Genomic DNA, 27,543 nt, shown 5'->3' on the forward strand with positions numbered 1-27,543 from the left:
TGAATTGTTTCCTATTTTTATGTGGAAAGCAGAACTTACAAGTGATGGGCTTAAACACTGTTAAGGAAAAATAAATTTCATGACACTTGTTAAAGACAGTAAGGCTGTCACTAAAAATGAGAGGGGGTGGTCAAAGATTGAGCTGTTACAAGGATTTACAGCCAAGGAGTAGGGTTGGGGGGGAGGGCAGTGGACAGAAGATTATTACTGGGAAATATCAGGGATAGGGGAATTCTGGCTAAATCAACTTGACAAGATTTTTGCTGAAGACAGGTTAACAAAGGTTAGGGATAGGAATTGGAGTAGATACCAAGGGTAGGAATTTTCACTAAACTGACCCTGCAAGATTCTTGCCAAAATTGAACTAAATAGGCCAAGGACAGAGCTCAAGGGCAAGGCCTAGTCAAAACAGGACTCAGAGGAATCTGACCAAAGTTTAGTCAAAGGAGAGAGAATTTGTTAATATTTAGCTGAGATTTTTTTTTTTTTTTTTTTTTGACAGGGAGAGAGAGATAGTGAGCACAAGTACAAGCAGGGGGAATGAGAAGGGAGAAGCAGGCTGCCTGCTGAGGGGCTCATCCCAAGACCCTAGGATCATGACCCGAGCCAAAGGCAGATGCTTAATGAACTGAGCCACCCAGGCACCCCTATAGCTGAGATTTTCAATCAGAGCAATGAAAGTGAAGCCTGGTTCCTTCTTGCTGCTGGTAGGTAAAATGTGAGAGGAACGAGATAAATTGAAGTAAGAAGTGTTAAGCAAGAAGGAATTAGGGCTTGACAATTTAGGAAATCTTCATCCTATCCAGACTGCCTAAGAGGCTAAAATTAAGAGATTCATTGTCAGGATAGCATCCTCTGAGAGAAATCCAAAAGAGTGGCTGGATAGCTTTTGGTAGTGCCTCAGAAGGATAGAATGTTTGGAGAATTCAGCCACGCAGGAGACTCTTTGAAGAGCAGGCATTTGATTCATGGATCTCCTCAGACATCTAAGCAAAAACCAGGAATAGATGTAGGATTATCTAGGAATGATTTGTGGAGGAGCCTCTTGCTTAATGGAGTGAAGCTGAGATATACATGGGAGATCCATAAGGATCCTGGCAAAAACACTGAACTGAAATGAAGACAAGCTGCCCAGGCTGTCAGATTCCCACAGTCCTTCAGACAGGAGAGAGGCTGATGAAACTACTCAATTGCAGATAACTGCCAACTTTTATGAAAAAAGAAAGGTAACTCCAGGGGTGGAGCCAGGAGCCCAGAAGGCAAAGCTGAGAAATCAGAGGGTGGATTGGTGAGCACAGATGATTATTCTCAGTCCCTAAAACCTAATGGAGTTTGCCCAGTTGGATTTCTAAATTGCACCCAACCAGTCAGTCCTTTTCACCTTCCATTTTCTCCTATTTGGAATGGGAATGTCAATAACTGGTATCCTATACCTGTCCCACTGCTATATTTCTTGTTTTCTAGTTTCACAGGCCCACAGATTGACAGGAATCTGGCCCCAGGACAGATTATACAAGTTTAAAAGAAATCATAGAAAGTATGTTCTTTGAGTATAATAGAATCAAACCAGAAATCAATTACAAAAAATAACAGAAAAAAATCCCCAGATTTAGAAATTAAATAATATACCTCCAAATACCCATAGATTAAAAAGAAAATCTGAAGGACAAGATAAGGATAAGAACAGAAATCGACAAAATTGAAGGCAAAAAACAACAGAGAAAATTCATGAAACAAGAGTGTTTGGGGGTAAAGATTAATGAAACTGACAGGTCTCTAGGAAGACCAAAAAACAAACAAAAGAGAGAAGGTACAAATTACAAGTATCAGGAATGAAACATGGGATATCACAACATATCCTGCATTCATCAAAATGATACGAGGTTAATTGAATTTTTAACTAAAAACACCTTGAGAAAGACATCCCCAGGCTCACTTTCACCAAAAAACTCTACTAAACTTTGGTTTAACAAAAAGTTCCATCTCTTCCAGAAGTTAAAAGAAGAAACCCATTCTAACCCATTCAATGAAGTCAGTATTATGATTTCAAAAGAAGACAAAAGAGCAAAAAAAAGAAAACTATAGACAATATCTCCCATGAATATAGATGCAAAAAATTCTTAACAAAATATTAGCTAATAGAATTAAGCAATATGTAAAAAGGCTTATACACCATAACTAAGTTGTGTTTTCCCAAGATACAATGCTGATTCAATATATGAAAATTGATTAATGTAATCTACACTATTAAAAGACTAAAGAAGAAAAATAACATAATTATATCAACAGAATCAGAAAAGGCCTTTGACAAATTCAACACCCATTCATACCAAAAACTCTCAGGAAAGTAGAATAGAGGGGGGACATCTTCAATTTGATAAAGAACATCTACAAAAAAACCTACAGATACCATTATGCTTAACGATGAAAGCTTAAATCCTTTCCCCCTAAGATGAGGAAAAAGGAAGCATATGTACTCTAGCCACTTATAATCAACTTAGTACTGGAAGTTTAGGCAGCACAAGAAGACAAGAAAGGAAATAAAGGCATACAACTTGGAAGGGAAGAAATATTCTGTCCCTATTTGGGATGGTATGCTAGGCTACATAGGAATCCCATGAAATCCACTCATACAAACACAAAAGTTCTACAATTAATCAATCAGTGCGTTCAGCAAGGTCACAAGATAGAAGGATAACATACAAATACCAATTGTATTTTATATACCAGCAACGAGTATGTGAAAACCAAAATTTAAAATTCAATACTATTTACATTTGCTCAAAAAAGTGAAATAAATACTTAATTGTATATTTAACAAAATATACACAGGATTTGTATACTGAAAACCAAAAAACACCACTGAGAGACAGTCTGCTCCATGAATGGAAAAACTCAACACAGTATTGAATTTTCTCTAAATTTTGAGATATAGATCTAACATAATTCCTACCAAAATCCCAGAATTGTGTTCTTGTAGATGTGGACACGATTGTTTTAATATTTATGTGAAAAGGCAAAAGGATTAGAACAGCTAAAAGAATTTCTGAAAAACAAAGTAGTTATAATCATTATGTTTTCAGAACTTATATAACTAGAACTATAAAGACTATGTGGCATTGGCAGAGGGATAAACTCATAAATCAATAGAATAGAATAGAAAACCCAGGGCAGCCCGGGTGGCTCAGCGGTTTAGCACCACCTTTAGCCCAGGGCATGATCCTGGAGACGCAGGATTGAGTCCCCCCTCAGACTCCCTGCATGGAGCCTGCTTCTCCCTCTGCCTGTGTCTCTGTGTCTCTGTCTCTGTGTGTGTGTGTGTGTGTGTGTGTGTCTGTCTCATGAATAAATAAATAAAATCTTTACCAAAAAAAAAAAAAAATAGAAAACCCAGAAATAGTTTCATATACATACTACCAGAATCAGTGTCATCACAGGCCCCCCAAGGGCAAGCACCCCTATTGAACTCCCCAGAAATGGCATCCCCACACATCCCTGGACTGATGCCGGACCTGTCACTGCTATGTACCCTACCCAGCAGGCAATCTTGTGCCTACTGCTGGTGAAGGTCTTTCCCTACCAAAGCCAATCCATAAAGTCTGCTACAGGTGATTGTTCTTTCAAATATAAACACCAACACAAGGCTACAAGGAACACACACACAAAATCAAAGAAACATGAGACCACCAAAGAAATAATGTATTTCTAGTAAACAACTTCAAAGAAATGGAGATCTACAAATTTCCTGACAAAGAATTTAAAATAATTGCTTTAAATATGTTCAGTGAGCTACAAGAGACCACTTATTTGCTGGCATAAGACACTCCAAGAGAACACAGATAAACAATGAAATCATGAAAATAATACATGAACAAAACAAGTTCAGCAAAGAGAGAGAAATAAAAAAAAAGAACCCAACAGAAATTCTGGATGGATAAAGTGAATGAAATGAAAAATGCAATAAAGAGCTTCAACAGCAGACATGATCAAGCAGAAGAATCACACATGCATATTGTGCAATGTCAAGTTCCTGGTTTTGATATTATAAATATCTAAGATATTAAGCCAGGTAAAAGATATATGGGAACCCTCTGTACTAGTTTTATAATTTCATGTGAATCTATAATCATTTCAGAATAAAAATAATTTCAAAAGATAATGAACAGAACTAGAATCTGATAATCCAAAAGGGTGTGCTATACTTTTCTACTGAAGCAAAAGCTTTCTCTCAACAGTCACAATGAATAGTTTTCACAACAAATAACCTAGTAGACCATTAATGTGCGTATGTGAGTTAGCTTATGGTTTTTATTCCAGACTACTATTTAAATTAGGGAGCTATGCAATACAAATATATTCATAGAGTGTTTGTTTCATGACTTTATTTTTTTTGTTAATGTTATCAGACTCAAAAGATCTTCATATTTTGGATATTATTTTCTTGTCTACTACTGATTTTCTTGTTTAGTGACAAACAAAACTTTAAACTCTCTTGTGTTTAAGAACTGGGACTATAGCCCTCAGAGAACCATCGTTACCAAGATTATAAGTAAGCAGGAAGGTAGTGGCAAAGGAGTCCATGTGAGAGTGTATTTTTCAGCTTTATAATAATAATAAACAGGACCCTTGGCACTTGGCTTTTTTGTTTGAATATCTAACAGTTAGACTTTTCATACTCATATTTTGGCCTTCTCTTTGTGGAAATGGGAAAATTACCCATCCCCTTACAGATAGACTGAGCCCTATGAAAACTTCTGGCCGATGAGTTCTGGTCAAAAATAATGTGTGTCACTTCCAGGCTCGACCATGTATTAGCTGGCATAAGACACTCCAAGAGCTCTCTTTTCCATTATGACAAGTGTGGAAAGCACATGTTAATATGGTGATGTATGGAATACTGACCCTATCCATGGAGGACAGCTGCCTAAAATGTCATCTGATAAACTTGCATTGTGCTAAGCCACTGAAATTTGGTGTTATTTGTTAGAACAGCATACTCTGGCCTACTGAGACTGATATAGTTGAATAAGTTATATGTCAGGAAGCCATATAATTTATCATCTAAACCCTGACACCTTTGAGAATAAAAGGATACATTATTAATAATCACAACAGGACAACAGTCATAGACTAGGACTGTCCTGAGCAACTAGGATGTATGGTCACCTCAAATATGTGGTAAATAAAAGCAAAGATACTTGGAACAATGGACTGCCAGAGAGCTCTCCATGAATATTCTCTAGTGGCATGTTGGAATGTAGTTAAAACCACAGACTATTGTGCAAGTTTTAGATCATTGAGACAATATGCTCGAACTTTTCTCTAGTCAAATTAATTTTGAGTTTGTATTCATATTCTATGGAACCAAGGACAAATTTTTAATTTGAATTATGTTTTCAGGTCTCCTCTCTCCAGGATTCTGGGTTCTTATAGAAGGTCAAATCATTGAGGAGGCTCTGCTAGCCATGAGCCATCAGTTTACAGTGGTTACTGCTGAAATACCCATTGTCCAAGCTGCTGTGGACTCTTCAGTTCTGAAGGTTCTACTGATCCCATCCCCCCTTCGGGGCATGAGAAAATGTAGTAAACCTGGAAACTCCAAGTCTGAAAATCCAGCCTCTCTGGATATACTATGCATCCACTTTGAGGTTTTGACTCCTGCTTGGGGAACTCCTTGGTAAACAGGTTTTTGTTTTGTTTTGCTGTTCCTTGGATCCAGGGTCATCGCTTTCATTCCCATTCTGGGGAAGGCGTGGAGGGTTATTTTTGTGTAAGCAAGTCTGGCTTCTGCCTCACCAAAACTTTACCTCTTCAACAAGGCAAAGAACCACACAACTTGGGTACCTGCTAAAACAGATTAAGAAAAAAGGAAAAGTTTTAGAATAAAAATATAAACAATTAGTTCAGAGATATATTTAATTTTTCAGTTTTTTAATTAGAAATTGAAGGAAAAAATCCTACTGACTATAACCATCTAGCAGTAGCTTACCACTGAGCCCAAAAATTGTCTATCATTGGTAGAACATTATTATTTAATTCTTTTGTAATACTTTTAGATTTTATGATTGTCTAAATTTTTTTTTAAATTTTTTATTTATTTATGATAGTCACAGAGAGAGAGAGAGAGAGAGAGAGGCAGAGACACAGGCAGAGGGAGAAACAGGCTCCATGCACCGGAGCCTGACGTGGGATTCGATCCCGGGTCTCCAGGATCGCGCCCTGGGTCAAAGGCAGGCGCCAAACCGCTGCGCCACCCAGGGATCCCAAGATTTTATGATTGTCTAAATAAAAATATCACTGAAGATAAATCAAGCTGATTTTATATATGAAATATCTTAGTATGAATTCCTTTATCATATCATATGGTCTTTCCAACTTGGTTCTAGCTGAGTGATAAGTTGAATAGGGAACATGGTAGAGAAAAGGTTGGGTCATAGGACAATACAGATGGGCAAGGTGGATGAGACTACAAAGGGATGTCCACACAGCCTCAGGCAGCATGAGGGCACTGTTTCCGGAAACTGTAACATACTCTGCTCATATTACATACTGATTTATAGCTAGCCCTGGCAGCAGGAGCAGTGGGATCCAACCATTTGTGATTTTTGGACTTCTTTCATCATTTAGCCATGACTTTCCAGTTGGGCAACACTGAACACTTTTCCAGAATGTTTGCTATCGACCAGACTCTTTAAATGTCTCCTTGAAAGGACATTGAATCTAAATCACATTCTGATTTATTCAGCATTTGTTTAGCATCTAAAAGGAATGGTGTTGGCCATTTAGGACAAGGATGGCTTTAGGATTTTTCACTTAAAAGATTTGTTATGTCCTAATAATGGATTTGTTGTCACAACCCCTATTTTTAGTATTATTTTTAGCAAACTATTCAATTTAGTGAGATTTTTAAAAACACTCTATTTGAAGATCAATTGGTTCTAGCCAATTCCTCATAATTACTGTGTTCAACATTATCAACCTATTTAGGGCAGAAAGAATCTATAAATACTAGTTATCACTTCAGTGCCTGGACTCATTACTGTGGTTCAGTTTCTGATCAAGTAAGTCAGACTTTTGGCCAAGTAATTTATCATCTTCATTTCAGAATTCTAATGCCATAGCTTCCATGCGCACACACACACACACACACACACGCATGCATACACGTACAGTAATTTCATAAATACCATGAAACACTAAGGCAAACTCTCAAATGGTTTGGCCTAATAGCAATATCTATGTATAGTATGATTTTTAGCTCTGATATCAGGCATTAGAATCAATTACACATAAATAAAAATGAATATGGCTTTCCATTCTATTGCCTCTTGCATGAAATTTAATGACTAACAAAATCTACCAAAGTCGTAATCTACTTTTCTACACTTGGCTCCTATCATCTCTTTTGCACTTTATGTTATAGCTAAGTAAGATTAATCTCCACTCTTTGAAAATGCACTATGAATTTTCTATTTCAATGTTACTTTTTAAAAAGATTTTATTTATTTATTTTTGAGAGTGTGTGAGAGAGAGAGAACAAGTAAACAGAGGAGAGGGAAAAGCAGACTCTGCAGGGAGCGTGATGTGGGGGTACATCCCAAGACCCTGGGATCATGACCTAAGCAGAAGGCAGATGCTTAGCCAACTGAGCCACCTAGGTGCCCCTCAGTGTTACTCTTTATGCTATTCCTTGTCCTGAAAATGACTGTTTTCATCATCTTTGTAATGCAAAAATTCTATCTAAATTTGAGATCTTGATTCAAATTTGACCTCTGCCATCCAGCACTTCTATGAAGTAATAGCATCTTGTTTGTATCCTTTTTATTATGTCATGGGTCACTTTTATCCATGTATTATTTTAGAATAATTTTGTCAAGAAATCAATTATGTTACAAATTGTATATCTTCAGCACCTATCATAGTTTCCCCAAAAATGTTCATTGAATTTTTAACAGATTCTTCACAAATTGAAATTTTAAATATAAATTTAAAAATATTTTTATCTGTAGTTTTGATGCATTTAGTTTATAAGCAGAAGTTTTAATGAAGGAAAGCATCAGTATAGTTTAAAAATCGTAATAGTTTTAAAGTTAAAGTCACTATTTACTCCACACAATAAATTAGAAATGTTTATTTTCCTAAAAGAAATTCCTTTTGTGGGTAATTTTTATATTTCCTCTTATTGGAAAAATTTGCAATATCCTATCAATATTAAATCTAATAAATTGCAAAGTTAGTTAATACTCAATCCATCTGCAAAGCATGAGGAGCTCCCCAAATGGCTTCTAAGGTAATTTTTCATTTTAAAAAATTTTATACTATTATTCCATAATTTCATCTTGCATTGAAATATGTGCTCAAGAAGGCAAGGGCCTTTGCTGACATGCTCCCTGCTACATCTCCCATTCCCAGCATCTCTCACATCCTAATAAATACTTGTTGAATGAATGAATTTGTCTTCCCTCCCCCAGACGTTTATATACTATGGAAATTCTACTTGATACATTTTTTTGTGAAGCACAATCATCAGCAGACCATTTTGGTAGGCCCTGGGCCTCTGTTAACCTTCTCACAATCTATTTGGAAAGGCCTGTCAACAAATTAAATATGAACCCAGCTGTAAAAGAAGTTAAAAACAAGATAATATGGAAAAGGCAATACAAAAGGATAAGAAAGATCAACTAGGTAGGCCTATTATGAACTTTATTAAATGGGAAGTGTTAACAGTTTTTAATTTTCTTTCTCTCCTCTCTTTGCTCCCTTCCTCTTCTTTCCTTCTCCTTTCCCTATCATCCTCCTTCTTAGCAGAAATGTAGTATTTTATTTGTAGAGTATAATCTCATGGTATCAAGGAATCAGAAATAAATGGACATACTTCCAATATTTCTCTCCATCCTCAGTAGAAGACTGACTTTACCAAATTTGAAAGTTATATGCCAGTATTCTTTAAGTTTCTAATAGAAGTTTGTTTATATGCAGCTCTCTGGGATAAGCTTTAGTATATAAAAAAAAAAGATCTATAAATGGATCTGAATCCAGAACCAAGATGAGAATTATATTTTTATCTTAAATATTAACGGTCTCTGGAAAAAAAAATAACCTACTTTTTCTGTTTACTACTGCTGATACTCTGAGAAAAGAGATAATGAAAGCTTGGAAAAAGAGGAAGAGGTTGAAATATTTTATGGATACAGAGTATCTTAAATGCTGTTTGTCAATAAAATAATATCCTCATATCTATTATTTTAGTAGCTTAACATATATACTTATATAGTTAGCTAATTAGGGTAATCCCTTCCTTAAATTATTATTCTTATGAAAAAGAAAACTACATATTCATATTTGAGTTCCAGGAAAACAGCCTGTTTTGCAAAATTTGAAACCAAAAAACAATACAAATATCATAAAAAGTGTTTTGACTTGTACTTTTAGGCTATTACAGAGAGGCAAACATCTGATACGTGCAGGGAAAACAAATTCCAGGGCAAGAGAAAAAACAGGCAAAAATAACTATATGCTCAATATACAATTATTTCAATTGTTTAAGATGAAGCAATAAAAGTTCTTTTGTCCTGTCCCAAAGCAACAAAATACACATTCTTCTCAAGTGCACATGGAACATTTTCCAAGACAGATCATATGTTAAGTCACAAAACAAGTCTCAATAAGTTTAAGAGGTTTGAAATAACATCAAATACATTTTTGGGCCATAATGATATGAGACTAGAAATTAATTACCTAAACAGAAAAATTCATAAATATGTGCAGATTGGAACAACATGCTACCAAACAACCAACGGGTCAAAGAATAAATTTTAAAAAATACTTTGAGACAAAGGAAAATGGAAATGTAACATACCAAAATTTATAGAACACAGCCATAGTAGCTCTAGACAGGAGTTCATAGCAATAAATGTCTACCTCAGAAAACAAGAAAAGTCTCAAAAAAAACAACCTAAGTTCCCTAATTACCCTGAAGGAACTAGGAAAAAAAGAACAAAAGAAGTGCCAAATTAGTAAGAAGGAAATAAAGGACAGAAAAAAATGTTTAAAAACTAAACAAATAATAGAAAAGACCAATGAAACTAAGAGCTGGTTCTTGAAAAAGTAAAAAAAAAAAAAAAAAAAAAAATCGACAAACCTTTAGCTAAGCTCACCAAGGATATAAAAGAAAGGACTCAAATAAAATAAAATCAGAAATGAAAGAAGAGATGCTACAACTGATGCCACAGAAATACAAAGTATCATAAGAGACTATCATAAATAACTATATGCTCAGAAACTGAACAACTTAGAAGAAATGGATACATTCCTAGAAACATACACCTACCAGGACTGAATCCTGATGAAGTAGAAAAATTGAACAGATCAATTACTAGTAAGGAGACTGTATCATAATCAAAAACGTCCAACAATCTGGGCAGCCCTGGTGGCACAGCGGTTTGGCGCCGCCTTCAGCCCAGGGTGTGATCCTGGAGACCCAGGATCGAGTCCCACGTCGGGCTCCCTGCACGGAGCCTGCTTTTCTCTCTGCCTGTGTCTCTGCCTCTCTCTCTCTCTCTCTTTTTCTCTCTCTGTGTGTGTCTGTCATGAATAAATAAATAAAATCTTTAAAAACAAAACAAAACAAAAACCCTCCAACAATCAAAAGCCCAAGACCAGAGAATTTTATTGGTGAATTCTACCAAACCTTCAAAAAAGAGTTAATACCAATCCTTCTCAAACTCTTCCAGAGGATAGTTGAGGAAGGAACTCTTCCAAACTCATTTTACAAGGCCATTATTACCCTGATACCCAAACCATACAAGGACACCATAACAAAAGAAGATTACAGGCCAATATCCCTGATGAATACAGATGCAAAATCTTCTAAAAATATTACTGAATCCAACAATATGTTAAAACTGAATCCAACAATATGTTAAAAGAACTGAATCCAACAATATGTTAAAACTGAATCCAACAATATGTTAAAAGAATCACACACTGTGATCAAGTGGATGTATTCCAGGGATGCAAGGATGGTTCAACATCCACAAATCAGCCAATGTGATACATCACATGAACAAAATGAAGGATAAAAATCACATGGCCATCTGAATAGATGCAGAAAAAGCATTTGACAAAATTCAATGTCCATTTATGATAAAGATTCTCCACAAAGCAGGTATAAGGGAATGTACCTGAACATAATACACACCATATATGACAAGCCCACAGTAATACCACACTCAGTGATGAAAAGCTGAGAGCTTTTCCTCTAAGTGCAAGAACAAAACAGGGATGTTTATATTCTTGTTGCCTTACTCATTATGGTATTGGAGGTCCTAGTCACGGGAATTAGGCAAGAAAAAGAAGAAAAAGGCATTCAAAATGGAAGGGAAGAAGAAAAGCTGTCACTATTTGCAGATGACATACTACTTACAGAAAATGCTAAAGACTCCATCAAAAAATATTACAATAAATTAATTCAAGTTGCAAGATACAAAGTACATAACACGAAATTCTGTTCCACTTCTATATACTAATGAACTCTCAAAAGGGGAAATTAAGAACAAATCCATTTATAATTGCATCAATAAGAATAAAATACCCAGGAATAAATTTAACCAAGGAGGCACAAGACCTGCATACTGAAAAATATATGACATTAATGAAATTAATTGAAAAAGACACAAATGGAAAGATATTCCATGCTTATGGATTCAATATTGTTAAAATGCCCATATTACCTAAAGCAATATATAAATTCAATGCAATCTCTATCAAAATTCCAATAGCATTTTTTTTTGTAGAAAAGAACAAAAAAATACTGAAATTTGTGTGGAGCTATAAAAGATCTCAAATAGCCAAGGCAAATTTAATAAAGAACAAAACTTGAGGCATCACAGTCCCAGACTTCAAACTGTATTACAAAGCCATAGCAACTAAAACAGTATGGTATTGGCACAAAAATAGATACATAGGTCCATAGAACAGAATGGAAAACCTAGAAATAATCTCACCCATACATGGTCAATTAATTTATGACAAAAAAAGAATATACATGGGGGAAGGACAGTCTTTTCAGTAAATGGTTTTGGCAAATTGGACAGCCACATACAGGAGAATAAAACTGGACCATTATCTCCCACCATACAGAAAAATTAATTCAAATGAATTAAAGACTTGAACATAAGACCTGAAACCGTAAAATCTCTAGAAAGAAAAATAGGTAGTTAGCTCCTTGACAGAGGTCTTAGCAGTGATATTGAATCTGAGATCAAAAGCACAAACATAAAAGGCAAAATAAACTAGTGGGACTATATCAAACTAGAGACCTTCTACAAAGCAAAGGAAACCATCAGCAAAATGAAAAGACAACTTGCTGAATGAAATATAGTATCTGCAAATCATGTAAGTGATCAGGGGCTAATATCAAAAATATATTTTAAAAAAATCATACAACTCAATAGTGAAACAACCCCAAACAATACAATTAAAAAATGAACAGATTTGAATAGACAGTTTCCAAAGGCATATAGATAGCCAAAGGATATCTTTGCATGAAAAGATGCTCTACATCACTAATCATCAGGGAAATGCAAATTAAAATCACAATAAGATATTATTTTACACCTGTTAGAATGGCTGTTACCAAAAAGACTAGAAATAATAAGTATTGGTGAGGATGTAAAGAAAAGGGAACACTCTGCAGTGTTGATGGGAATGTAATTGGCACAGCCACTACAGAAATTATTTTGGGGGTTCCTAAAAAAATTAAACATAGAAGTGCCATATGATTCAGCAATTCCACTATGGTTATTTATTCAAAGAAAGAGAAAACACTAACCTGAAAAGATATATGCAACCCCATATTCACTGCAGCATTACTTACAATAGCCAAGAGAGAGAAACTATCTAGTGTCCACTGATGGATGAATGGATAAAGTAACAATAGCATATGTATATAATGGAATATTATTCAGCTATATAAAAAAGGAAATCTTGCCCTTCGTAACACTAAGGATGGACCTCACGGGCATTATGCTAAGATAGAGAAAGACAAATACTCTGTGATCTCTTATATGTGGGATCTAGAAAAAGATAAATAAATTAAAAGAAAATAAGCACATAAATATAGAGAATACATTGGTGGTAGCCAGAGACCGGAGTGGAGGGTGAGAGAAATGGGTGAACTGTTTTTTAGTTTAAATAAATTGAAACAGAACAGGTACTTATGTTGTTGCTTCTAAATAGTTATTTCATATGTTTAAATGTATATAGCAATAAATTATCTAATTCATCAACTTAGACTCATGACATCAAAACATATGTATATATATAGCATGTTAGGTAACTTGACCTCACAAATTTTATAAATGATAAGTTTTTCTCCTTTTTTTAAAGATTTTATTTATTTATTTTACAGAGAGAAAGAGAAAGAGAGAGAGAGAACACACAAGCAGGGGGAGAAGCAAGCAGAGGGAGAGGGAGAAGCAGGCCTCCTGCTGAGCAGGGAGCCCCATATGGGACTTGATTCCAGGACTCCAGGATCATGACCTGAGCTGAAGGCAGATGCTCAACTGACTGAGCTACCCAGGTGCCCCAACGAGAATTTTTTTCTTTAGAATAAGACTGGTACTTGCGCTTTTCTTTTTTTCACTGAATATCAAATTAATTAGCAATTGAATGGATATAATACATCATTTTAAAAACCACTGGCCAATTTAATATTACATTAGTATATAATTATCATGTTTGGTAAATGCAAGAACCTTAAGATATCTCAATTTAGGTCAAAAAGTGCTATCTGTGTAGCTCTTTAAGTATAATGACTTCTTCCCAGCCAGCAGAAAAAGGAGTTGGTGTGGGAATCAATTGTCCATTATATGTTAATTTTTGTAAATCCTAAAAGAGGGCAGCCCCAGTGGCGCAGCGGTTTAGCGCCACCTGCAGCCTAGGGCGTGATCCTAGAGACCCGGGATTGAGTCCCATGTCCGGCTTCCTGCATGGTGCCTGCTTCTCCCTCTGCCTGTGTCTCTCTGTCTCTGTCTCTCTCTCTCTCTGAATAAATAAATAAATCTTTAAAAAAAAAAATGAGTCCTAAACCAATTATTTAAGTGATATTTTTTGTATTATTAGGTAAAAGATCTCTATATAAAAATAATGACATTTGTACATATATTATGGTTTATAAGCACTAGAGAAGAATTCTCTAATTAAAATTCATTTCTAATTGGATATAGTCTGGACAAACAGGTTTCATTTTCAATATTGAATAGGTCAGGAATTTCTCAAGTATCCACTTAAAGAATAGGATCAAATGACTTAGGGAAAGTAGAGTTTCATTTTAGTATTTCAATGTTTAGTAAACTTGAGATGCTAAAAGCAACTTTTCTGCTTTTCAGAATTTTGCTTTGAATACTTTTGGTGGAGGGAGGTGCCTGAACATGACAAGCCATGTGTATTTACATTTTTTGTTTGGTCTCGTAAGAGTTGTATTCTTTGTTTTTCTAGTTTTTTTTTAAAAAAGGACTCTCACTAAAACTTTACATAAACTTTATCACAGCTTTTAAAAACACATTTGGAAACTTTAGAAAATATAGAGTAGTCTGGAAAGACTAGGAAAATATTGGTGTCTGATCAACTTGGCATTCTGGCTAGGTAGCTCCTGAGGAAAAGACGAGAAAATAAACAAGTTACTAAACATTAAGGCCCCCTAAAAGCCACAGGGGTGTAAAATTCTGGGCAACTTTCCAGTGTGGAAAGGATTGCTTGGATAGTCTTTTCAGTCACTTCCACAATCACAAATACAATCTTTACATGTGAACGACGACAGCAACAAAACATCATCTTATGGTTCACGGGATTGAGAAAGACTCATAAAGGAAAAAATACTGGGGTGGGTCCATAAGCCTTGAGTACAATTGCCTTAAAAGGGAATAAAACAGACATTGAGAATAACAGGAATAGAGTATTGTCACCAAAAGAAGCCTGTTCCCCCCCCCCCAATTTTGTATCTACGAATATGTATTTTAGAAAAAAAATAATGTACTGAGGGTGTGCATTTTCTGGTTAGAACCAATGGTTATCAGGCAGCCCGGGTGGTTCAGTGGTTTAGTGCCGCTTTGAGCCCAGGGCGTGATCCTGGAGACCCAGGATTGAGTCCCGCGTTGGGCTCCCTACATGGAGCCTGCTTCTCCCTCTGCCTGTGTCTCTGCCTCTCTCTGTGTGTCTCTCATGAATAAATAAAATCTTTTAAAAACAAAACAAAAACCAATGGTTATCAAATTTTAGCATTTATCAAAATTGCCAGAGGATTTGTTAAATTGGGGTAAGGCCCCATGAATTTGCACCTCTAGGAAGTTCCCTTATGATTTGATGCCTCTAATCCCAGACCATGTCTTGAGAATCACTGATTTAAACATATGTGGAGTAATCATACGTGGAATTTCACAACAGTAGAATACAATATCAGGGGGGTAGCTTGTAAATAAAAAAAGTGCTAATGGCTATAGACAAAGGCTGTAAGTTAGAAGATTCCCTTCCATCTGTCAGCTCTAAGACTGTTTTCTATGTCCTCAATTTGTAGACTGCATAGATATTACTTCTCTGGAATGTGGGGTCTTCAGTTTCCTCCTTCATTTTCAAAATCTAGTCCTACTTTTGAAAACATTATCCCCTTCCCAACAAACTACAATTATGTTTCTTAACATCAATAAGGAAATGTTGATACGTTTTTTTTTTTTTCAAACCGAGAAAAATAAGTACTGTGAAACTAACCTCTAGAGAGCAAGTATTTGTTTTTGTTGTTTTTTTGGGGGGGTGGGGGTGGGGCAGGAGGTGATGGACTTGTAACTGTACTGAAAGTAGTAGAAGGAAATAAAATTGTAGAACAAACAGTTCTATATTTAGTAGGATTTAGTTCTGGATTTTTCCCAGACACTGCAGGTCAAATGAAAGATATAAGGGAATTTTTTCAGGCCTGACAGGCCAGACTTGGCACTATTAAACCAAAACCAAGGCCTATCATGCAAAACCAAAACCTTGCAACACAGGTGTTTGCAAATAACCAGATGATTTGTTAATCGGGGCAACACACGGAGACCTCAAATTCTGAGGCTGAAGAAACACACAGCAACCCTGTCATGCCTGTGGGAAATGTGAACTCCTAGGACCGTAACAGGGGTTTGTATGTCGAACTTGATTAATTTAATAAGCATATGTTGAATGTCTTGCACACTCAAATAACAGAGCATTTCTGACAACACAAGACTCCTGCCTATCTAAGGACTCCGTATTCACAAGCGTTAACTTTGGGCATTTTCCACTTCATGTTAAAATCGAAACAACCTGGTATGGAGAATTAGGTTACTACAGCAAGTGTTACTTTGCTGTTGCAAGGATTAGACTTGTTGCGACCGTGGACCAAGACCTCCAGGAATAAATTGCCTTTGGGCCATCTAAAATGAATTCCAGGCTGAATAAACCTCTAAATAATTCTACATGATGGAATAACTTAAAATCTAAATTACCCATTCAACAAATGCAGCGTACCAACACTGAAGCAGATTTTTGTAGTAGGCACTGGAAAGCAGTGGGCACATGCCCAGACTCTGTGGATTCTAAATCAGTAGGAAGACATACATACTCACCAGAAGTAAATTACGCATGAAAACGTGCTAAATGGTGGCATAACCAGAAAAGGTCTGAATGGTGGCGTTGAGGTGGCACCACGAGACGTGTGTACCATAGGAAGATACACTGATGCCTTACCTGCTCCTAAACTACTCACCCACAAGAATAGCACTTAGTCCTCCTGTTCATCAGCAAAGTACTGACCGCTAAGTACTCTTAGTAAAGATGACCTGTGGTCCACTTCAGTGTACTAGAGGAAGAGAAAAAGGTCTAGAACTCTAAAAAAATTTTTTTAGAGAAAATAAATGGAGAAAATAGCAGAATGGAGAAAATAAATACCTATACCGAGGAGGAAAAAAAAAAAAAAAAAAAAAAAACAGGAGAAGGCCCTGGCCGTTGTTTAACGGCTTTTAACTATTTTCCTAACTTAATCATTTCTATTTAATTTGCTTATGGCAAGATAGATATTTTCATGTGCTGAAATTTCTGCTTGGGATGGCAGGAAACTAATCCTGTAAGGCCGTTATATGATCCCAGCACAGTTAGAGTGTCCTGGAACCGGGCCAAGTGCCAAAAAGTCTGTGACCAAGGGCTCCAATCCAGAGATTTTGCAGTTAGGAGCAAAAGGTCCACTGTGCTTTGCATTCATTCATATTTAATACAGCAGTTCATTAAAAGGACGCTGGGTTGTTGGGTCGCTGGCTGACCACTTTAGCAGCAACTTGCTCGCTTGCAAAATTCTTAAAATTGCAATGTCAAGCTTTGACCTTGACAGCATGTGCTTCCATGAATGTCATCATCTATCCAGTTTTGCACACCATCAGCTATGGTGGGAAACCGTCACCTGGGCATCAGGGATGTCTTATTTACTTTATTTTTGAATATTTATTTGAGAGTGAGCACGCACGAGCGGGGGAGCAGCAGGCCAACGGCACCGCCCCGCTGCAGCAGGGAGCTCAATGCACAGGGCCAACCGCACGGCCCCGCTGCAGCAGGGAGCCCAATGCACAGGGCCAACCCCACCGCCCCGCTGCAGCAGGGAGCTCAATGCACAGGGCCAACCGCACCGCCCGGCTGCAGCAGGGAGCCCAATGCACAGGGCCAACCGCACCGCCCGCTGCAGCAGGGAGCTCAATGCACAGGGCCAACCGCACGGCCCCGCTGCAGCAGGGAGCCCAATGCACAGGGCCAACCCCACCGCCCCGCTGCAGCAGGGAGCTCAATGCACAGGGCCAACCGCACCGCCCGGCTGCAGCAGGGAGCCCAATGCACAGGGCCAACCGCACCGCCCGCTGCAGCAGGGAGCTCAATGCACAGGGCCAACCGCACGGCCCCGCTGCAGCAGGGAGCCCAATGCACAGGGCCAACCCCACCGCCCCGCTGCAGCAGGGAGCTCAATGCACAGGGCCAACCGCACGGCCCCGCTGCAGCAGGGAGCCCAATGCACAGGGCCCATCCCAGGACCCTGGGGTCTGACCTCAGAGGAAAGCAGATGCTTAGCCGGGCAGCACCGCGAGGCGCCCCGCGGATGCTCTGTCCCAGGTAGCCCATCAACGCCGGTAGCCTACAACCGGTGACACGGCGGCGAGGGGTCCAGGCAAGCCCCGGGACGCCGCCAGCCCGCAGCGTCGCTGGGCTTGTGACTGGCCACGGGGCAAGCTCCGCTCCGCTGCGCTCCGAGGCGGGCGCGCTCCCACCGGGGACCTGGAGGCTCCTGCGCGCTGAGCGGACGCTTGAGAGGCCCCTGGACAGCGACCCCGCAGCGGAGCCCCTCGAACGTGCTCCGACGCCTTCGGGGCCCTGTCCCGGGCCGCCGAGGCACCGCAAGGCCCCTCCGCCAGTCCGCGAGCAGACTCCAGCCGCCGCGCGCCCCCCTGCAGCTCCCTGCCTCCGCGCGGGCCGACCCACCGGAGGGGGCGGGGCGGAGAGGCCGTGTTCTCGCGGGATCTCTCCCCACGCAGTCGGTCCCCCAAGCCGCCCCCAGACCTCGCGTTGTTTGGGGTGGGGGCGGAGCGATCTCCGCGGCGGGGGGGCGGCCGCGGGCGTCCCCCCAGCGGTCCTCGCGCCCTGCGCGCTCTGCGCACGCGCGGGCTCCCGACGCCTCTCGGCGCTGCGCCGTCGGGCTTCCCCCCGCCGCGGGTCCGGGCCCCGCCCCTCCGCTGGGCTGCGGCGGCGGCGTCGGCCGCGGCGTTGTTGTGGCGGTGGGGGCGGCGGGCAGCCGAGGAGCCCGCCGAGTGCTGGAGCCCGGGCCGGCCCGAGCGCCTCGCCGCGGGTGACGCTGCTGCCGCGGCCTCGCGTGGTGCGAGTCGGCGTGTCCCGCGTGCTGGGGTGAGGCTGGGCGCCGGGGGCGCCGGGGGCGCGGGGTCGCGGGGTCGCGGGGTCGCGGGGTCGCGGGGTCGCGGGGTCGCGGGGCGGGGCGTCGAGGGCGGCCCGGGGGATTCTGGGGGCTCGGGGGTCCGGGCCGCCGGGCCTGCTCGGTCCCACCGCGTGACCGCGTGTTGTTGTTTTGATCCGGGAGGAAGAGGGTCGGGACGCGGCTGCGGCTGCGGGGGGTTGGTCGCTCGCCGTTTGCGGGAGCGCCCGGGGCCTCCGCGGGGGGACCGATGCAGGTCCGGGGCTTTTCCCTTTTTTGACTTGTGGCCCTGCGCGTGTGTACGTCGTCGTCGTCTTCTTATTTTTTTTTTCTTTTTTTTTTCAAAAAAGAAGAGAGATCATAGTCCTGTTTTTTGAGAGTGCACCTGAATTTGAAGAATTTGGGTACGGAGGGGAAAGTATAGAACTGCCGATGGCTCTTTCCTCCCACTTGGTTATTTTTTTTTGTTTTGTTTTTTGTTTGTTTTGATTACGAAAGTCCTACGTGCTCTTTAAGAAAAAAAAAAACTTGAGCAGCAAAACAACGAAGACGTCTGCCCCCCCCTCCCCCTCCGCCCCCCCCCCCCCCCCCCGCTTCCCCCCTTTCCCGCCCCGGGTCACCAGCCCACGAGGGTGCACTTGAGCCACTCAGGACTTTTCTACGCGTGTAAGTAGGTTTTTAAAAACAAAATTGGGGTCGTGCATAGTGTATTACTTTTTATTTTGTGTGTGTGTGTGTGTTGACAAAGGATACTCACAGGTAATTCTTTCGTTTTTATTACATTCTGTTTAAAAGCCACGTAGCTGTGTGTGTGTGTGTTTTATTGCAGAACATTGTCTCCAGGTTTTCTAGCATCTTTTGACTCTTATTAAACAGCTTTTAAGAAGGGCCATACAAGGTATTATTTCGAGACGTGATGTGGCAGAACCTTCAGGTCCTTGAAGGGCCAGATGGGGATACTCAGCATATTAGGCAAGTTGAGTAATGTGTGTACACAGGGTTTGTGGGGGGAGCTGCGGGAGGCTTGGATGACTTCATAAAGCAGCTCGCTGAACTAGTTTATTATTCTGCCTTTTGGTGAGTGCATTTTTCAGGGTGAATCTGAGTTCCCTGTGGTCAGTTGGAAACAAATTCGGTTCCTTCAACGCGAACCTGCTCCCGTCTGGAGATAAGGTAAAGAGGTAGAAAGCCAGTGGCCCAGAAGTGTGTATGTCTGAAAAGACTAGGAAACAAAAGCAAACCTCAGAGCAGCCAGAGACTAAACAGTTTTGAGAGTAGACTGCAGGGAGTAAGCTGCAGGTGAAGGGGTGATGCCACACTGCTCACTATTAAGTAAGTGGGAAAGCTGGGAAATAGGGATTTTGTATTTCTGTGCACAGAAGAGCTGGAGGCTTTGTTGACCTGGTCGCTGGCCTGTATTTATTTAAAAATGTATGGCGTGTTCGTCTTCTTGTTAGCTTCCAGGGAAAACAACTGAGTAGGATAATCTCTAGTTCTAAACATGTATGGCCTGAAATCTTAGGCCCAGTTGCGTAATTATTTGGGGAGCAGTGTTTAAAAGCATATATGTAAGATCTATGGCATTTTAGTTATAGTTGCTGGTAATGATATGCTTTTTCTTAGTTATTTCTAAACATGCGTGGTATTCCCTCCAATCTAAGGATCATTAAACAGAGGCTCTTAGGGATTAATTCAACTGCTCAAGGTCTCCTCACCTTTTTAGTGGTGGTGACTACATTAGACTCAGGGCTAAGCCAAAAACCCGTGTTTTCTGCTCTGCTGTTGATCTTAATAGTCCCTACCCCCCCCCCCCCCTTCTTTTTTTTTGGCTTGGAAGTGTTCCTTACAAAATAGAGAATTGAATATAATCACATGCATTGAAAAATAATCTAATGGATAAAGTGTGAAACTCTGGTATCTTCTTGAATGAAGTTTTTGTGCTGTATTAAGACATTCCTTGATCTGGTGCCACTAACCAAGAAGAATTGGGATTTGACACCATGGCAGATTTGGATACTATAGTAAATTGTAGCTCTTACAGGTGCTTTTATTCCTTACAAACTTGGATAATCTCATTTCATTTAACATTTTTATGAACCCAGTTGTACTATTTGTAAACTAATGGGATAAAAAGAATATAAAAGGGGCCCTAGAAACATTGAAGTGTGCTTATTTCACTCTTGGTATTTTAGTCTCTTAAAAATGCATCATGACAGTTGATGAAGTATAGTATAGTTCCTAATATTATGGTCTATTAATCTTTTAGTTTTCCAACATATGTGACAGCTATGTATTTTAAAGATATAGGGCAAATGCTGAAGTTAATAAAGTATGAACAGTTCTAATATGTATTTGAGAAGAAACCCACATATAGGAAAATATTTGAGCTTCCATTTCTTGGTGGTTGTTTACAGTGGTAATTGGATTCACATCTAAGTGACATATCTGCTTTTGATTATGTCTTGGACAACTTAACATTGAATGTGGGTGGGCTTTATAGTTGTGGGATACAAAAATGTTTCAGCATCAGAAAGAAGTGTAGGCTATGGTAAGATCTATTGACTTTTCAGCTGTTTGAGGGTGGGGAATCCAATACTGTGTGTGTCTCTTTCCAAAAATTGATAAGAGATATTATTGCTGATGGGTAGAAATAGAAAGTTTATTTTGCAGTTTAGCCTGCAAGTCTTTTTTGGGGACATATATTCGTGTGTAGCCAAAAATCAAGAAACCATGTAGGTCTTATTCATGATAACAAATGTTAGGTAGGATCCAGAGTTTAAAATCTAGTTGAGTTTTAAAAACTAGTTGTTTAAGACAACTGTTGTGGAATTACAAAGAGGACTATTGTTCCCTGGTGGTTCTATTTTGAGGGAGAAACTAGCTAAGATGAAAGGGAAGCCAAAACAGAGGGATAAAACCTGAGAATTGGCTGTCTTAAGTAGACAGAGGGTGGGGGGTTTCCTCAAATAGTAGATAATCAAGGCAGTCAAATGTGTGGATGAATGTCAAGATGAGGACTTAAAAGTTAAACTTCGAGCTTTGAGCTACTGGAAAAATATCTAATTATAATTATACTGTGTTAGCTGTGTCCTGCTGGGGGTTGAATCAGAATAATTAACACTTTTCAGTAACTTGTAGGCTCTTAAAAGCCTATAATAATCATATCATCATAAGTCCATTTAGAATTTATTATGAGCCATGGGATATGAAGTGTTGTCAAGGCCTTGTCTTCTCTTGAACTTGCATAAGCCAGCACCTCAGACTTGTACATTCTTGTGGCTTTGTTCATTTTCTCGTCTCACTCATAAACAAGGGTTAACTTTAGATTGAGTTTGCACTTCTTTTTAGAGTTGTGTTTTTTCCTTTCTAGTCCTACGCACACCCATGATTTCCACTGTTCATTCCCTCTGCTGTTGAACCGCCAGTTCTTTTTTTTTTTTTTTTAGATTTTATTTATCAATTTATTCGAGAGAGAGAGAGAGAGAGAGAGGGGCAGAGACACAGGCAGAGGGAGAAGCAGGCTCCATGCAGGGAGCCTGATGTGGGACTCAATCCCGGGTCTCCAGGATCACACCGTGGGCTGAAGGCAGCACCACCTGGGCTGCCCTTGAAGCTCCAGTTCTGCATCACCAGCCTCATTATCTTTCCTAAGCTTCGGACTTGCCTTTTGTTGTTCTCCTTGATAAACTTTGTCAGTAACGGTCGTTTTGTAACCTTGAATCCCTAGGTTCAGAATTAAACTGTTTCCTCTCCAAACTTAATTCTTCAGTCATTTTTTTTGTTTATATTAATGATCTTAACATTTTCTTAGTCATCTAGTCTTAAAATCAAAGGTCACCTTTGATTCATCACTTTCCCTTTTTCTCAGAAATTCTTTGTCATTGTGTTGCATTATGGTTCAGGAATCAAGTTCTCCTGCTGCTTTTCCATTTTCCTAGCAACAAAATACTTTTAATCCCTTTGTCTCAATTGCCATTAATAAGAGACATCCCTAATCTCTAGGTTTTGCCATTCATCATGCATACTGCTGTCAAATTAATTGACCTAAAGGCAGTTCTTCTTTTTTTTTTTTTAACCTAAAGGCAGTTCTGATCATATTTTCCCAGCTTGACCGAAGCAAACAGAACAAAAAAAACACTTACTGAAATATCTTATGTCAGCCTTTGTGCTAAATGCTTTGTTCTCATTTGGTCCTCATAAGTTTTATGTTGTAGATACTACTTTCCCGGTCTTCAGATAAAGAAATTGATATTTTATGAGCCTGGAGGGTTGCTAGTAGGTAGAAGAGCTGGAATTCTTGAGTTCTTGACCACCATGCCTCCACTCAGTGACTCCTGATCAACTCTAGAATGAAGTTCGTATTCCTCGGTATTGCCTTTCAAAATTGATTATTTGGCCTCTGTGCTCTTTTTAAAATTTGATTCTTGTTTTATTCAAACTTGTGTTTACATTCTTTCTAGATGTAAACTTTTGGTTTCTTCTGCATCTCCACTTGTAATTTTCCCCCTTTCCTATCTCTGCCTTCTGAAGTCCTTCAAATAAAAGGCCAGTTCATATACTGTTTCCCTAGAGCCCCCTCTTCTCTATCTTCACAGTGATTAAAGTCTACTCTTACTTGTGCAGTTACTTCTTGATAACATTTTATTCTGAAATTGTTTTTGAGTACTCTAACAGTTGTAATTGAATTATAAAATGCCTGAAAGGAGAAACCATGTCTTATTGTGGTTATCTCCCACCGAATGCTCATATGTGTGAACAAATATGAAAATGATTTCTAGTCAGCTGCTCCTTTCATGGCATTTAAGTAGTAGTTGATTTTAGTTGCTAGATGACACATACAGTAGTTCACTGTAGTTTTTAATTGTGTATATATGTAACAAAACCAGATTGTCTTGTAGGCTATCTAATGAGTTTTTTATTTTCAGATTGATTACTAGGTAACTTTGAAAAGTTGTTTATTTTAAATGCTTTTTTCCCCTATATTCACATGTCTGTGTTATTGTATATAAAACTCTTAAGGTTAATGATTTGGTGTGTGAATTCTTTTCCCTGTTGTTGAATTAGACGCATTTTCAAACGAACTACAATGTTATAATTCTTTGGCCTCAGTTTCTTCTATACTTATAGGGATATGAAAGGTAGAATAAAACCTTCTCTATACTGCAGTGTCATTTTCTGCTTTATGGTGATACCAGGAATCTCCAGCTATGTGATTAGCTGAAATGCCCTCACACAGATTACACATAACTCTTTGCTTCCTAAAGAATTCATGTGAAATTTCAGACTATTTGGATCCATCAAGATTAATGGTTATCATGCAGAGTTTTATGATTTTGTATTTCTCTTATGTCTGTCTTTGTGTCCCATATGTGTTAGAGTGTAACAACTTAAGTAATTATTGCTTTATTAAATTAAAATGCTTGCTGTTAGAAATTGATAAGGTAAGATATTTTGGTGATGCTGTTGGGGCAGTCATTGGGGTTTCTTTTGGAATGCTAAATGTATGATTATAAAGAAGTGAGGTTGATTTTCAAGGTCATCAATTTGTTGTTCTGCCTGCTCTCAACTTTGAAGTATTAGCAGCATCACAAATACTCTAAAGATAAAAGTTTTAAGCAAGTTTAAAATCATTGATTTTAAAATTAGGTAATATAGTCACATGGTTCAAATTGTAAACATAGAAAAATTTTATAATTGGAAATGTCTCCCCCTCAGCCTCCTACTTTCCCTACTAGGAGGTAGCCATTCATCTCTGGAATGATATAAAAGGAACTATTAATTTACTGTATGCAAGTAAATATGAATACTCTTTTTCTTTCTGCTTACATAAAGATAAGGCACACTGCACACAGTTTTTCACTTGCATTTTGCCCTTAATTTATCACTAATATTCCATGTTACAGGGTAGTAAAAAGATTCATTCTTTAAATTTTTTTGCAGCCTCAAAGTGTTTGCTATATATAGCTTACATACATAGATTGTATATATAATAATTTAACTGTATTTTCTATTGGTGGGTGTTTAGATGATTTTCAGTTTTTTTACTGTTCTATCTATCACAGCAACACTTTGAGGGAAGAGAAATAAAAAGTAGCAACTCTTTCCCTGTAGCAGAAAATAAAGCTTGAAAGCTGAAATGGTTATATTTTCTGGCCTGGATGATTAATAGCTAAGTGAATGGAGAATCATGCAAAAATGCTTGCTGGAATTCATAGCTGACTATTGAATTGGAAGGGTAGGGATGGCAGTGCTGATGGGTAGCTTCTTTCATGACCAGTTGTTTGCTATGGGCAAAGGTCAGCCCTGGATGTGTTTAGAAATTTGCTTCTGAGAACTAGTTCTTGATATCTGTCTGGAAACTGGTCTCTGGGAATGTGGCCTCTAACAATATATTTAATATAATAAAGCTGTTCAGGGGATGAACTAAATTTGTTGTATCATCTCAAAGGAAATATCATGGCCTACAGTGCACTATATTTTATGTGGTCATTAATTTTTTATTGTATTATTGTATGTTCAAAGATAAGATTTGAGTACTGAAACGCATTTCCTTCTTCAGCAAGTCCCCCTCCACATCTGTTCCTCAGGGGTTGCTTGGGTAATGGTTTTTTAATAGTGTGGTGTGAATCCTTTCAGACTTTTACATATAAACAGAAATAACATATTCATGCCTTTTAGGATTGTCATTGGGGATTCTGGTAAGGATGATGAAAGTCTGAATTGAATGGAATAACAAGTGAATAAAATGATCACCAGATACAAGGTAAATAGTGAATGCCCTTTGATTCTTTCAGAACAAGGATGCTGTAAATACAGAGTATTATTGTGTAAAGTTTAGCAGCTACTGAGGTTCTGTAGCTGCTCCATCAGGTTACTCCTGACAAGTCATTTAAGGTTGTGCAACCTGTGCCTTTTTTTTTTTTTTCTTAAGTAGTACTATATGGCTTACTGAATAGTGATGTGTTTTCTTTGTCATTTTCCAGTCTTTCTGTTCTAGATTTCCGATTTATTTTTCTGATTGGCATTAGAAAATTGGTTTTTAGAGATTTGATGTGTCATTTCTTTTTGTGATGTAGTGTAAATATTTTAGATGATACTTGATATGGGTTAGATATTTTAAACAGTAGTTCATTTGCATCTGTGATTCTCTTTTGGTCACTTAACATGCATGTTATTAGTAACTTTAGAAATAATAAGTGAAGGGTTATTTGATTTTGCTTTTTTCCTTCATACAATAACAGTAGGAATTCACTATAGAAAAATTAGAAAATGTGAATAAAGAAGCAAAGGATTGTCATGAATGTTACTGCCCAGGGATGGTATATCCTGTAGTTCATTTTAAGAGACTTGCTTCCTTTTATATTCATTAGTGCCCTCTGTTGTACAGAGCATTATTAAAATCAAATCCTGTTTCTAAATGTCTTAATATTTGTTGGCTAGTATGTCTTTCCATTCATTTTTTTGTGAGGCACTGAAAGCATTTACCTGCAGGACAGTCTGTTTTTAAAAGGATGCTGCTCCCTCTTGAGGCCAATCTGGAATCATACTGCATTAAAGTTTGAGAATTTTGAATCTGCTACAAATCTTGGTAGGTACCAACGCTAAAAAAGCTATGTACTATTGTGTACAGGGTCTTTCTCATGCTGCACTGAATTTTTGTAAGTGCTCAGAATGAATATGCATAATTACTTCCCGCGTTTCTAAAAGTAAGGTCAGGACTTAAGCAGTACTGAGCCCCAAGCAGTTTTTAAGCTTCAAGTTTATATGTAAGCACAATTTTTTCCAGTGATGTAAAATATTAGAAATACTGAATGTTTTTTGCAGTACTGTTTTCAAGGGTTATTAAGACTGAGCATATATTTTCTAAGAGAAAATGGATTGCACAGCTTAATAACCAGACCAAAAGGTTGATGGTTTTATTTGTTGCAGTGTTTCCAGTTGCTATTTCAAATGGAATTTCAGGGTCTTCAAAAGATTCTTTTACAGTTAGTCTGTAGTGTAGCTATTATTGGTTTAGTTAGAGGACTTTGAGCTGTCTTAAGAATGTGACTGTGCATCATAAACAAGAGAAAATGAATTCTGAGTTCTGTCAAGGGATGAGAACATATCTCTGTACTGATTATCCGTGTGATCTCCTATTTCCTTTCCTGTATCTTGTGGGAAAAATAGGATAGGTGAGGATGGATTTGGGTTGCACATTTAAGTTGGGTTTGTTTGATTCTCTGTGGAGCAGTACTCTGCTAGAGATAGAGGGCAAATACGATTTGAGTAGTGTAGTAGGCAAGTAATGCCCCTTCCCCTGCAAAGATGTTCATGTTTTAATCCTTGGAATCTGAATATGTTGCTATATAGCAAGGGGGAATTAGGGTTGCTGGTTCTCTGGCTTTAAGTTAGGAAGACTATTCTGGATTTTCCTGATGGGCCTAGTATAGTCATGGGCTTCCTTAAAAGTGGAAGAAGGAGGCAAGGTGAGGAGAACTCAGCCTGATGTTGCTGGCTTTTCAAGATGGAGGAAAGGATCATGAGCCAAAGAAGTAAATGGGACATTATACAGTGGAAAATGAAAGAGA

General features: G+C 38.8%; 2 protein-coding genes and 1 long non-coding RNA gene across 12 annotated transcripts in view; 2 read left to right on the forward strand and 1 right to left on the reverse strand.

The window, feature by feature from the left end:
• Positions 1 to 3,678: 3,678 nt before the first annotated feature.
• On the reverse strand, positions 3,679 to 18,538 carry LOC112929269 (uncharacterized). Of its 2 annotated transcripts, none has more exons than XR_011996667.1 (2): positions 18,098 to 18,538; positions 3,679 to 5,844 (listed from the first exon to the last, which is right to left on the reverse strand). It is a non-coding gene; the product is annotated as an uncharacterized lncRNA (long non-coding RNA). The 2 variants fall into 2 exon arrangements; XR_011996668.1 differs by having other exon boundaries at positions 3,679 to 5,847; positions 18,098 to 18,514.
• A 114-nt stretch (positions 18,539 to 18,652) lies between these two features.
• Positions 18,653 to 27,543, forward strand: part of PXDNL (peroxidasin like) — a gene marked incomplete at its 5' end in the record, with an annotated part of 490,956 nt that continues 482,065 nt past the window's right edge. The window contains 1 exon segment of the mRNA XM_072733704.1: positions 18,653 to 18,948. Within this exon segment, the coding sequence (XP_072589805.1) occupies positions 18,653 to 18,948 (296 nt within the window).
• The window catches only part of PCMTD1 (protein-L-isoaspartate (D-aspartate) O-methyltransferase domain containing 1), a 67,796-nt gene continuing 59,050 nt past the window's right edge, over positions 18,798 to 27,543 (forward strand). Inside the window, exons 1-3 of one of the 9 annotated variants that reach the window (XM_072734754.1) lie at positions 18,810 to 18,948; positions 25,652 to 25,736; positions 26,442 to 26,561. The gene's annotated coding sequence lies outside the window, so the exon portion shown is untranslated. Of the gene's footprint in view, positions 18,949 to 19,015; positions 19,640 to 19,802; positions 20,147 to 25,651; positions 25,737 to 25,884; positions 26,562 to 27,543 lie in introns of those variants that run through there. The other 8 variants (XM_072734755.1, XM_072734756.1, XM_072734760.1 and 5 more) reach the window with 8 other exon arrangements.

The sequence above is a fragment of the Vulpes vulpes genome, chromosome 13 (genome assembly GCF_048418805.1).
Source record: "Vulpes vulpes isolate BD-2025 chromosome 13, VulVul3, whole genome shotgun sequence".
NCBI classification, from domain to species: domain Eukaryota; kingdom Metazoa; phylum Chordata; class Mammalia; order Carnivora; family Canidae; genus Vulpes; species Vulpes vulpes.